The sequence below is a fragment of the Sus scrofa genome, chromosome 12, assembly GCF_000003025.6.
Source record: "Sus scrofa isolate TJ Tabasco breed Duroc chromosome 12, Sscrofa11.1, whole genome shotgun sequence".
In the NCBI taxonomy this organism is placed as follows: Eukaryota; Metazoa; Chordata; class Mammalia; order Artiodactyla; family Suidae; genus Sus; species Sus scrofa.
This window is the reverse complement of record NC_010454.4, coordinates 21,034,721-21,047,002: the sequence shown is the minus strand read 5'-3', so window position 1 is coordinate 21,047,002 and position 12,282 is coordinate 21,034,721. Positions and strand designations below refer to the sequence as shown.

Sequence of the window (12,282 nt, the reverse complement as noted above, 5' to 3'; positions counted from 1 at the left end):
GAGAGCCGGCCAAGCAGCACCTCTGGGGCCCTGCATGTACATCCCCTGCAAATACATTCACGCTGGGGGATCCTAAGGACCAGGCCCCTCTGTATCAGGGTAGCGGAGACCTGCCTGGCTGACCAGAAGCTCTTGGCTATGGCACCCCTGGTCAGCTGGCTCTAGAGAGAATGGCCTATTTCCAGCCCTGATCCCAAGCCCACCAATCCCTGCGCTCAGCCACCTCCTCGACTTCCCACCCTCCAGGCTTGCCCTAAGTCGCATTCAGCCCAGAGCAGTGGGCCCCTGTTCTCAGGATTCCATTGCAGCTGCCCAGGAAGGCCGAGCGCCCGTGGGGACCGCTGCACAGCCAGCCCTCTCCCCACACCCTCTTCCCGGAGTCAGCAAGATGGGACTCGACAGTCTGTTTGCTCAGGGTTGGCCGTTCTCTCCCGAGGCCACCTCTGCGCTCACTATCTGGCCTCCCCACTAGGAGGTGCTTCCCAGCCCCACCCCTGGGGCCTTGGCCTGGGTTTCCTCACGAGCAGCCCCTTCTTGCAGAGTTGTCAGGGGCCATAAAGACAGTGCGTGTGAAGGAGTTCCCATTGTGGCGCAGCGGCAATGAACCTGACTGGTATCCATGAGAATGCAGGTTCAATCCCTGGCCTCGCTCAGTGGGTTAAGTTTCCAGCATTGCCAGGAGCTATGGTGTAGGTCACAGATATGGCTCAGATCCCTAGTTGCTGTGGCTATGATGTCGGCCAGCAGCCACAGCCCTGATTCAACCCCTAGCCTGGGAACTTCCATATGCCGCAGTCTCCCTCCTCTCCAGCTCTCTGTCTGGCCCAGGGAACCAAATTGGACAAGCTGGGGTCAAGGATGAGGGTAGTTGGCACAGCCCTGGCTCAACCAAGCAATTTCCTCTAGGTCATGTGACCTGGCTACCTCTTCTACTCTCTCGGGGCTCGGGGGCTACCCTCTGAGCCCATATCCAACACCCCGGTGGGAAACTTCCACCGCATGGGCAAGAACAGGTGCTCCTACCGCTCAGGAGACTGAGACCCAGGCTGAGCCACCTCTGCAGCCCCATGGGCAAGGCTGCACCTTCACTGCAGTGCCAGCCTCCCCCATGCCAGCCTTGCCCTTGGAGCGCAGAGCCGCTCGGGGTGAGAAAGGGCTGCGAGGACCCAGGCAGACAAAGGAGCAGAGAGGGAACCACACAGTTCCACCTATAAGTGTCCCCAGAGGGCAGGTGGGCGGGTGGAGACTTAGGGGTCAAAGACAGCCTTTCTTGGGCCACAGGAACTCCATGGCTTGCCTGTTACCAGCTGCCCTCACTTCCCACCTGCCTCCCCTGCCGCGACTCGCTGTCTGTCACTGAGCCCAGGTGGGACCGAGGGAGGGCCCTGAGTCATGTGTAGCTGGTTGCTGAGGGAGGAGGACAGGAGTGGCACCTGGGCCCACCCCTCCATTAGCCACCTAAGCAGGGCCAAGGCGCCTGCACATTCTGTCAACGCTGATTCCTTACTCACACTTTAGGCACTTGCCACCACCCCACCCAACCAGACTCCCGCCCAGCCACCCACAAGACCAAGGGGCAAGGGCTGGTGGGGGTGGGTAGGCCCTCAGAAGGTTCCCCCCTGAGCTTAGACCACCCCCAAAGCCCTGGGTCTGTGAGGACACATGCAGCAGAGGAATTCCAGGCACTGGCTTTGGAGCCGGCCACTTCTGAGTCTAAAGTCAAGTTCTTCTACTTAATTTGGAGAAAGTCACTACCCCTCTCCGAACCTCAATTTCCTCCCTCTAGGTCTGGGTTCAGCCTTTATGGAGCCCCTACATGTGCCAGGCCTGTTCTGAGTTTTGGGGATGAGGTCAAGAGCAAGTCAGACAGAACCCCTACCTTCTTGGGCAGCTAGGGAACCAAACAGACCCGCAGAATAAATATGGCGAGGCTGAGCGCTGTCAGTAGGAAAACGGGGTGCACACAATGAAGGTGTGGCACACGTAGGGAGATGGGGGCCTGAGAAAGAGACACTTGAGTGAATGGTGAGTATGAGCCAGTAGAAGGCGCTGGGGTGGGGGTGGGGCAGACAGAGCATGTGCAAATGTCCTGGGGTGGGAAGGAGCACAAGGGCAGAAGGCCAGCGTGGCCAAGGAGCAAAGAGTTGTCAAGCAAAGGATTTGGGTGGTGAAAAGTAGTTCTAGGAATTCCCATCACAGCACAGTAGTTAAGAACCCAACTGAGATCCATGAGGATGTGGGTTTGATCCCTGACCCCGCTCAGTGGGTTAAGGATCCGGCATTGCCATGAGCTGTGGTGTAGGTCACAGATGAGCTTAGATCTGGCATTGCTATGGCTGTGGTGTAGCCTGGCAGCTGTAGCTCGAATTCAGTCCCTAGCCTGGGAACTTCCACATGCTGTGGGTTCAGCCCTAAAAAGCAAAAAAAAAAAAAAAAAAAAAAAAAAAAAAAGTTCTGTCGTCAGTGGGATGCTGGGAAGCTCAAAAGGTATGTAAAGGTGCAGGTATGAATCCAGCCCACAGAGGGACCTTCTCCTGACTGTCAGTGGCATCGTGTCCATGCCCTGTGAGCTGTGGTGTGGGATGCAGACGAGGTTCGCATCTGGCTTTGCTGTGGCTGTGGTGCAGGCCAGTAGCTGCAGCTCTGATTCAGCGCTTAGCCTGGGAACTTCCATATGCCACAGGTTCAGCCTTTAAAAAAAAAAAAAAGAGAGAGAGAGAGAGAGAAAGAAAGAAATTAAAAACGGAGTCAAAGAAACACAGGATAGTGAAGGCCCTGGGCTTGGACCAAATTGTGAGGCTCGTTCATTCATTCACATGCATTTATTAACGCTCACTGTTCCGGGTGCGGGGAAACCTCAGGATGAATTGAGACAGGCTGAACAAGGAGAGGGACAAAGTGGGGAGGAAGGCGGAGAGGAGCCCCGCGAGAGTGAGGCAGCGGGTGGAAGGGGAGCCCCGGGCCTTGAGCCCATCTTAACTCCCACTCACCCGGGGGCACAGCCCTTCCACCTCCTTGTTCAGCTCTATGACTGTGGCCAAGGTGCTTACCCTCTCCGAGCCTCAGTTTGGTCACTTGTAAAGCAACAGTCAAATTAGCAGCGATCTCAGATTAAATACAACCGGGCAGGCAAAGCAACAGGGAGTCTGACCTGCAGGCCTGGCGGGTCTTTGACGGAAGGAACCCCGGGCCTCCAGCCTTTGTGTGCCTTTCTCCCCAGCCCCACTCAGCGCGGGTGAAGGGGGGCTCACCAGACGACAAGGATGGATCAGTGAGAGGGCTGAACCTCAAGTTGTCCACGGAGCCCAAGGGGAAGTCCGGGCGCAGGCACGAGGCCACTGACAGTCAGGAGAAAGTCCCTCTGTGGGCTGGATTCATACCTGCACCTTTACAATGTCAGCTCTTTTGAGCTTCCCAGGCACCCATTGAGGACAGATCTTTTGGGGAGGGGGGAAAAGGCAGTGGGGGAGGTGGTCTTTCCTTTGTCCAAGTGAATGGCCCAGGACTTTTGTTGAATACCCATGGCACCAGCCCATGTAGAAAGGAGCACAGGTCAGCAGCTGGACCCTGGGTCCCCAGGCCCCAGCATCCCTAGGAGTCTCCTGCAGTCCCTCCCCCACCCAGGGTCCTATCACTTTAAGGGCCCCGGAACCCCCCCTTCCCAGATTCCAAGGAAGCTCCTCCTTCAAAACTCCTTCCTCCCTGAACTGCCCCCCGATACCTCCAAAACTCTGTCATTCAGCCCCAAAGTGGACCACTCTAGTAAAATGACCTCCCGGAGTTCCAGGTATCTCTCCCCTGGGGTGAAGACAAGGTCCAAAGAAAACAACGTCACCTATTCCTTTTCCTAATCACCCACCCTCTTCCGCTTCCATTTATAGAGCACCAACTGTGTGCCAACCACGAGGCTAAACTTGTTGCCGCATGAGATCATTTGAGCCTCCGTGGCCGTGTGTCGTGAGGGTTTCATTCCCCGTCTCCCTCGCAAAAGAGGATCTTGTCCAAAACCCTTCCAGGCTGGTCGGTGAAGGAGCATGACTCCAACTCAGGATGGCTGATTCCTAAGCCCAGGTTTTTAGCCCCCTGGCCTTCAAAGACTGTCTTTCCTTTCATCCTAGTCCCACCCTTGACCCTCCCCTCGCAGCTTCATTTCTGCCGCCAAATGAATGAGCTCTTGAAGTCAACTCAGGGACTAGTCAACTCTTTCCTAGCCCAGGGCAGTGAGCCCTGCCCTCCTCTGGAATCTCTGCTACTCACTCGGGCTACGTCTCCCCTTTTCCCTCTCTTTCCAGCCCCCCAAAAGGGAGGAAAAGGCACTCCCCACCAGAAGAGGCTCCTACAAGCCTGGTTCTTGCAGTGTGTTCACTCACTGAACCCCGTATCAATTCCTAGAGGCTTAGTGGATAACTGGGGAGACCGAGACGCCAAGGTCCCAGCACTAATTCAGAGCAGTATCAGCCTTATAAACGAGTCGCTCTGTTCCCAGAGCCTCTAAAACACCCTCATTATGGACGAGAGTCTCCATGTCCTAGAGACAGCTCAGAGAAGAGACTCACTTTCACAGCCGGGCCCTGAGCCTGCACTGTGCCAGGCACTGTGCTCCAGGGCTGACATGCGAAGCCTGGCAACAAGCTTTCAGGGGAGGCACTGTCATTATGCCCACCTTACAGATGTGGAAACGAGAGGCTCATCAACTTGTTCACTAAGAGCCAGCAGAATGCACACCCAGCTCTGGAGGCAAGAGCAGATGGGATGGAGGGAGACAAAACTCCTTGTAAACATAGGTTCTCTCTGGATTCCCGGACCTCCATGGATGAGCTGCAGGAGACCCGGGAATGTCATGAGTTGTATGCAAATGTGTGTATGCGTCTTCGGGTTGGGAAGAGATCTATAGCTTTCAATAGCTACTCAAAGGAATCCCTAAAGACAACCTAGGTGAAGCATCCCTATCCTAGCACCGTGCCTGGCACACAAAAGGCCCTCAGCAGTACCTGGGGAATGAATGAATAAATAAGAAAATGGAAGAGTGAGGGAATGAATGAATGCTCCTCCTGCTCCAGGAGACTCCGCCCATGACCTGCTACACACACCCATCTTCTGAGATGACGAAGGCAACCCTGGGACCTGAGCCCAGTCCACCCCCAGGTCCTTTCTCCCGGTCCCAGAGGCCATAGCCAGGTGCTCTGAGAGCTCCAAAAAGACGCTTCCCCCGCTCTCTTCCCACCTCCACCCCTGACCATGACCAGGCAGAGGCAGGAGTTGTGCAACTCAGAATGAAGCTTTATTGATTGCTGGGAGGGGCAGGGGTGAAACTGGACTCAGGTATGAAGTGCTCGAGGTGGGGGGAGAGGGGATCCCCCAGTGTCATCTGCGGGGGGGCGGCTTCCTAGGCCTGAGCTGAGCAGAGCAGCCTTAGTTATGGCGAATGATTTGATTCTGGGAAGACACCACCTTGCCGTCGTGCACGTCCATGACTTGGGTGCGGATCTGGCGAGTGGAGGTCACTGGGGAAGCGGAGAGAGAGGGCGTCATCCGTGGTGGGCAGACCATGGAGAAATCAGGAGTGGGGAGGCCAAGAGCTAAAGGAACTTGAAGGGACTCTCTCGCTGCTGCCCTCTGCCCTGATGACCGCTTCACTCACTGCTCCTGCCTCCGCACGGAGAGTATCAGCACGTCTCTTTCAGGCTAGGGCTCCCTGAGGTGTCCTCAGACTGGGACTCCCTATTAACTCAGACCAAAGTGGTTCGGTCTGCATCTGCCCAGACGGCTTGGTCTTGGTGGGAAGACCCACGTGGGGCTCTGTCCCTGGTGCTGACCACCAGAACGAGGGGGTCTGGCACAAACATCAGGCCTCTAGCAGCTAACCCCAAGGAGGGTTTAGCAGAATGCCTTCTTCTATCCAAAGAGGTGCATGAGGAAGGGATCCTGGGCGGGAAAACCCTAGTTCGACTCCTCCAGAGCCCCCACCCAACATCCTACACCTGCTGGGAGACAGGGGGTGGTCCTGAGTCCAGGTTTGATGAGGAGGAAGGTCTTACCATCTCTGGATGACTGAGAGCCAGAGGAGAACTGCGAGGAAGAGAGGCTGTGAAGACAGAAAGGGGCAAGAGCGTTAGACACCTGGGGGCACTGAGTGAACAGTCGCAGGCAGGACGGGGAGGGGGAGGGGGGCTCCCCCAGAGCACTCACTGGGCATCCTCGCCCTCCAGCAGGCGGCGGTAGGTGGCGATCTCCTGCTCCAGCCGCGTCTTCACGTCCAGCAGGATCTTGTATTCCTGGTTCTGCTGCTCCATCTCGCAGCGCAGCTGCGCCAGCTGCTCCTCCACGCCACTGATCAGCTCCTGGATCTGGGCGAGCTGCATGCAGTAGCGGCCTTTGGTCTCCTCCAGGCTGTTCTCCAGAGACGCTTTCTGCGAAGGAAGGAAAGAAGATGGGGAGTCATTCCCTCCCTCCAGGGCGCGGTGAGCGCACCCCGGGCCCGGCAGCGCCCCCTACCATGCTGAGCTGGGACTGCAGCTCGATCTCGAGGTTCTGCACGGTGCGCCGGAGCTCGGAGATCTCGCTCTTGCCGCTCTGCACCAGCTCGCTGTTGGTGGCCACCTCGCGGTTCAGCTCCTCCGTCTGCAGCAGAGAAACCAGCGTTCACAATGCAACTTCCGGGAGGCGGACGTCCCGGGAGGCAGGGGCCCCTCAGAAAGCCACCCACCTTGCTGAAGAACCAGGCCTCGGCATCCTTGCGGTTCTTCTCGGCCATCTTCTCGTACTGGTCGCGCATCTCGTTCAGGATGCGGCTCAGGTCCACGCCGGGGGCGGCGTCCATCTCCACGTTGACGTCCCCGCCCACCTGGCCTCGCAGGGCGTTCATCTCCTGCACGGCCAAAGAAGAGTCAGGCCACAGTCAGGCGCTTCCGTGTGGCAGCCTATTAGGGCTCCCTAGGCAGACATGCCCTGGCCCGGACCCTGTCCTCCGCCATCGCAATTCCGCGCCCCCCCTCCACCCGCCCCGCCCCGCCCCCCAGCTATCCCTCGAGGCTGGCTCACCTCCTCGTGGTTCTTTCGGAGGTAGGCCAGCTCCTCCTTGAGGCTCTCGATCTGCATCTCCAGGTCGGCTCTGGCCAGGGTCAGCTCGTCCAGCACCCTGCGCAGCCCGTTGATGTCGGCCTCCACGCTCATGCGCAGGTTCAGCTCCGTCTCGTACCTGGAATGACCCAAGAGAAAAGGAATGAGACACCCATCCTGGCCGAACTGAAGGCTCTCTTCTCTTCCGCCTGCAGCTCCTGCTGGTAGTTGGCATTCCGCCGGTGATTCAGGGAGCCAGTCTTAACAACCGCATGGACAGACTTGGGGCCCATTATTGCTCAGATCCGAATATTCCAGGGGCAGGACTCCGTGCCAGGAATGAGACAGCTCAACGTGCTATAGAATGTACAGAGGCAAGATGCTTCCGGCTTCAGCCAACCAGTAGCACACAAGCACCCAAATATGACTCCCTCCTGCACTTCGGGGGCAGGTGGGAAGTGGGAGCGCCTCTCCCCAAGGCAGTGGCTCCCTAATCTGGCTGTAGATCAGAATCACCCAAGTACCCTGTAAAAAATAACTGAATCAGAATCCCAAGGGTGGGGCCCAAGAGCCTTGCATTTTTACAAGCACCCCAAGGGGTTTTCACACAGCCTCCCTGGCACTGGCCAGTTCTGTTTAGAGAACATTCCAAAACTGCCCCATCCCGGGGAGACTGGATGCTCTGGGCCACCGCTGCAAACTCACTTGGTGCGGAAGTCATCAGCGGCCAGGCGGGCATTGTCGATCTGCAGCACGACATTAGCGTTGTCCACAGTGGCCACGAGGATCTGCAGATGAAAAGAGCAGAGGTCCCTGGTCAAATGGACGGCACCAGCCACACTGGACTGCAGCCTGCATCGGCCTTTGGTTTCATGCTTTGGCCTGAGTCCCCCCTACTCCCCACAAGCCTTTGCACAGCAGCCTGAACGATAGCCCCCAGAGGCCCAGCTTTGACTCAGGACTTGCTTGACTCCTGGTCAGGAGAATGAGTAGAATGGATAGAAAGAGCCCGGGCCTCAGAATCAAAAGCCCTTGAGTTCTGGTCCTGGTGCTACCAGTGACTTGTTGCAGTGATGGATCTCCGGGCCTCAAATTCCCTACGCACAGAGGAGGGGAGAAACCAGGCTCTCCAGACCCCCTTCCCGTCCCGAATCCCCCTCTCTGCCCAAGCCAGCCCCGCCAGTCCTCTGTAGGCACCTACACTCCTCTGCAAGCCCGCAGCACACAGGACCTCAAGTGAGGCTTTCCCAAACATGGAGATTCAGCTTCGAAAAGAAGCAGGAGAAAAAAAGAAAAAAATTGATTGACCCAGGATGGGCTGCAGCTCCCTCCCTCATGGCCTAATCTCCCTAATCCATGCAGAGCACCAGAACCTGGAAGCAGGATCAGCTCCGGGGGTGAGGTGGAAGCAGGGGGCTGGAGTCAGAGGACACACGTGCCCCTGGTGCCCTCCTGTGCAGGGCATGTAAGGTGGGTCACCACTGATTGTCTCTGTGGGTTTTTCCTTGCCCTCCTGGCTGTGGGGAGGGGCCGCCCGTGCCAGGGCTCATGGGCGGCAGCCGCCACAGCCCAGACTAATGAGCTCATGAGCAGGATGGGTGTCTAGCCCTGTCCCGTTACAGCCTCGCTCCTCCCCTGCGCTGGAGGACAGGTAGCCGCCTCCTGGGCTGGCAGGAGGAGAGAAGCATCCTTGCCTTGGCTCTGCCATTCATTTGCTGTAGGACCTTGGGCAGACAGCCCCCAATTTCAACTTCTTCCTCTGCAACGGGTAAGGGTGGGAACCCCTGGCCTTTCCCAGTCTAAGGACCTGGAGCCTAGAGGGGCATGAGCGAGATGGGGAAGGGAGGCCGTGTTCTCCGAGGCCAGCTCTGTGCGGGGCGTCCAGAGCCAGAAGGAGGGGTCTAGGGTTGGAGGCTCTCGTGTCTAGGAAGCTCAAGTTGCCCGTGGCCGTCTATTGCTCCTGAATGAAGTGGCTGGAAAGGCACCTCTTGTTGCCTGGCCCACGCACCTTGTTCCGCAGGTCCTCGATGGTCTTGAAGTAGGGGCTGTAGTCCTTGGACTCAGCCGGCCGCTGCCTCTGGTACCAGTCGCGGATCTTCACCTCCAGGTCGGCGTTGGCCTCCTCCAGGGCGCGCACCTTGTCCAGGTAGGAGGCCAGGCGGTCGTTGAGGTTCTGCATGGTCACCTTCTCGCTGCCCACCAGGAGCCCGTCACCACCCCCGAAGCCACCCCCGAAGCCACCACCGAAGCCACCACCGAAGCCGGCGCCAAGGCCACCGCCATATCCTCCACCGAAGCCGCTACCCAGGGCCCCACCGAAGCTGCTGCTGCTGCTGAAGCCGCCGCCGTAGCCGCCCCCCAGCCCGCAGACCCCTCCGGAGGAGTAGCGGGAGGAGGTGACAGACAGGCCCCCGTAGGCGCTGGGGGCCTGGTAGGAGCCTCCGCCCAGGACGGAGGATATGCGGCTGGAGCCACCGCCAATGCCACAGGAGCCCTTCATGGAGCTGGAGGAGGTGAACTGGCGGCTGCAGGTGGCCATGGTGCCGAGGAGGGAGGTGAGCGAGCGAGTGGAGGAGAGAAGAGAAAGGAGCTCAGGGAGGCTGGGCGGATGCTGAGGCTGCCTCAAACCCCAGGGAGCTTTATACCCACCTGGGGAAGGCGGAGCCCTCGTACTGCTGACTCGGGGCTCCTGAGTTCCATCCCCCCTCTGGATTATTCAGCCAAAGGTTGACTCTGCAGTTTGGGGGGGAGGGGGTGGAGCCAAGAGAAAACACACCAACTTGCGTCCGTGGTGACTCAGGCTGGGTGCTGAGAATCTGGCTCCTGTTCTTGGAGCCTGAGGGGACAGCAGGGCCCTGGCTCAGGAGGCTTTGTGGTGACTGTGTCCCCAGACAGTGAGTCACATGCACAGAGGGGCTCCTTGCCCCACGGTGACAGCCTTGGATGAAATGGCCTCAGCATTGCTGTCCCCGGGCTGGCTTGGGATGCAGCTATGGGGATCCCACAGGGCTTGCTGTGGACAGAAGAGCCGGGTCCCTGGCCCACTCTGCTTTGCTCGCTGTGTGACCTGAGACCCTTCATCTACCTTTTCTGGGCCTTTGTTTGCCCTCAGTAAAGTGACAAGGCTGGACTGGGCCATCTCTGAGTTCTTCTTAATTCTAAAAATTGAAAAACAAAAACAAAAACAAAAAAATGGCATTCACATTGTGTCTCAGCAGTAACAGACCCAACCAGTATCCATGAGGACGCAGGTTCGATCCATGGCCACACTCAGAGGGTTAAAGATCCGGCATTGCCATGTGCTATGGTGTAGGTCGAAGATGTGGCTCAGATCCTGCTACGTTCCTGTGCCTGTGGTGTAGGCCAACAGCTGTAGTTCTAATTCAACCCCTAGCCTGGGAACCTCCATATGCTGCAGATGCGGCCCAAATAAACAAATAAATAATAATCCCATGGCTCTCTTTCCTTTACTGGATGCAATCCCAGTTTCAGAGGCTGCCTTTGAGCCCCCAGGGCCTCCAGAAGTTTTCTGTGTCCCATGAAACCAGCAGGTAGCGGCTTGAATCCCTGCTCTACCCCTTACAAGCTGCACAGCACAGGCAGTCCTTTAGCCTATGAGCCTCTGGGCCTCAGTTTTCTCATCTGCTATAGGGGAGGACATACCACCAGCCACAAAAGAATATGCATGGAAGACCCTGCTGGCCCCTCCCCCCCACCGGCCCCCCAGCCTTCCTTTCTGACCCAGCTACCCCTCCCCCACCCCTGCCCGCTCCCCTGCTCCCCCCACACTCCCACACTTTGAGCAGCCCACCCCCAGCACATTGCTTCACTGAATCATGGGCACCCACCATCAACTGTAGTGGGAGGGAGTCCTCAGCCTGCTGTTGGTACCACCAGTGACCCCTGACCCCGCCACAGGCCTCTGAGCCCCACACTGTATCGAGGGCTCGATTCCCAGCAGTTTTCTCCCCAGTGTCCACAGATTCCAGGCTGGACTTGGCAGCTTTATTCATTCAGTCGAGGAAGGGGGATGGAGGGCAGGTGTCTGTCACCTGCCATGCTCAGGTATGGAATGGAGTGCCCTCCATGTGCCACACAGGTCTCTGAGCGCCCTGAGTCCTGCCCCCAGTTCACAGATGAGGAGCTCGGAAGGGTAGGTGGGCTTCCCAAGACCCCAGTCAGTGGGGAACTGAGGCTTGAACCCCTGTTTGTGTGCTCACCCAGCCTGAGCCCTTTCCACATCCTGAAGCACTCTCTGTGCCTCCAACATACATCTTTGCCTTGACTCAACCCTGTGAGCTGAGGAGAGGAAGAGAGAACCAGAGAGAACCAGAGGTGGGGGTGATTGGCCCAAAGTCACCGGGTTTAAACTGAAGGGCCGAGACTAGAGCCCAGTGCTTGGGCAGTCCCCACTCTCCCACAATGCCTTGCGGGTGGGGCCAGGTGTGTCCATTCTCCTCTTGCGTCCACAGGTGCCTGGGATGAGCACCGCCTACGGTGGGTATAATTTTGGCCTGAGGACTGGAGGTAGGCTCGGGGGCGTCTGGACTCCAAAATGGAGGCCTCCTTGGGGTGCCCTGGGGGTGACCCACAGAGCTGGCCATGTCTGGCTCTGGAGGACCTCTGCGGAGGTGGGAGGAGGCAGAAAAGGGCTTGCCGCCGCCGCCGCCTGAGCCCAGCTGGGCGATACCACCTTGAACCTTAGGGCTGGCAATTCTCTCTTTCAACATAACCAGGCTTTGCTTCTGCTGCATCATGTCCCTGGGCTGTAGGCACAGGGCCTAGAGGGATGAGCACCCGTCTTCTGGGTCAGGCCTAGGGAGGGAACCTGCTGTCCCCCCCCAACACCCCCCAAAATGGGCAAAAGGGATCCTGAAACCTTGAACAAAAGCCCCACCATCCCAGGCATCAGGATGGGCCTGGAGTTCAGGTCGAACCACAGACTCATCCCTTTTGGACCTGGGAACAGCCTTCAAGGTCCACGAAGACCACCAAGCCCCAACCAGAGAGAGCGAAAGACGTGTCGCAAGTTAAACAGGACAGAAGCAGAGGAGCAGAGACTCAAACCCAAGTCCACACTGACGCTCCCAGTGGTCTCTGGGGGATCCTCCTTCTCTGTGCCCCCACACCCTGCACCTCCCTGCTCAAGGGCTCGCCACCCCTCCTCCCATTCCTGGAAGAGTCGGGGGTGGGATTACACACAGGCCCAGCCCTGGTGGTCAG

General features: G+C 58.0%; 1 protein-coding gene across 1 annotated transcript; it reads right to left on the bottom strand.

Annotated features, from left to right (window-relative positions):
* On the bottom strand, positions 5,260-9,654 carry LOC110255272 (keratin, type I cytoskeletal 14-like). The gene is made up of 8 exons (XM_021067002.1): positions 9,068-9,654; positions 7,765-7,847; positions 7,042-7,198; positions 6,707-6,868; positions 6,496-6,621; positions 6,190-6,410; positions 6,039-6,085; positions 5,260-5,504 (listed from the first exon to the last, which is right to left on the bottom strand). Exons 1-8 carry the CDS (start codon positions 9,596-9,598, stop codon positions 5,413-5,415), a joined length of 1,419 nt encoding a protein of 472 aa, XP_020922661.1. The 5' UTR covers positions 9,599-9,654; the 3' UTR covers positions 5,260-5,412.

What these genes read in the sequence shown, in the direction of transcription:
- LOC110255272 (XM_021067002.1), bottom strand. Translation starts at nt 9,598, where the DNA reads ATGGCCACCTGCAGCCGCCAGTTCACCTCCTCCAGCTCCATGAAGGGC. An exon ending in AGGCCTGGTTCTTCAGCAAG is followed by an intron (nt 6,622 to 6,706) that starts GTGGGTGGCTTT and finishes TCTCTGCTGCAG; the next exon opens with ACGGAGGAGCTGAACCGCGA. An exon ending in CTCTCAGTCATCCAGAGATG is followed by an intron (nt 5,505 to 6,038) that starts GTAAGACCTTCC and finishes CCGCTTCCCCAG; the next exon opens with TGACCTCCACTCGCCAGATC.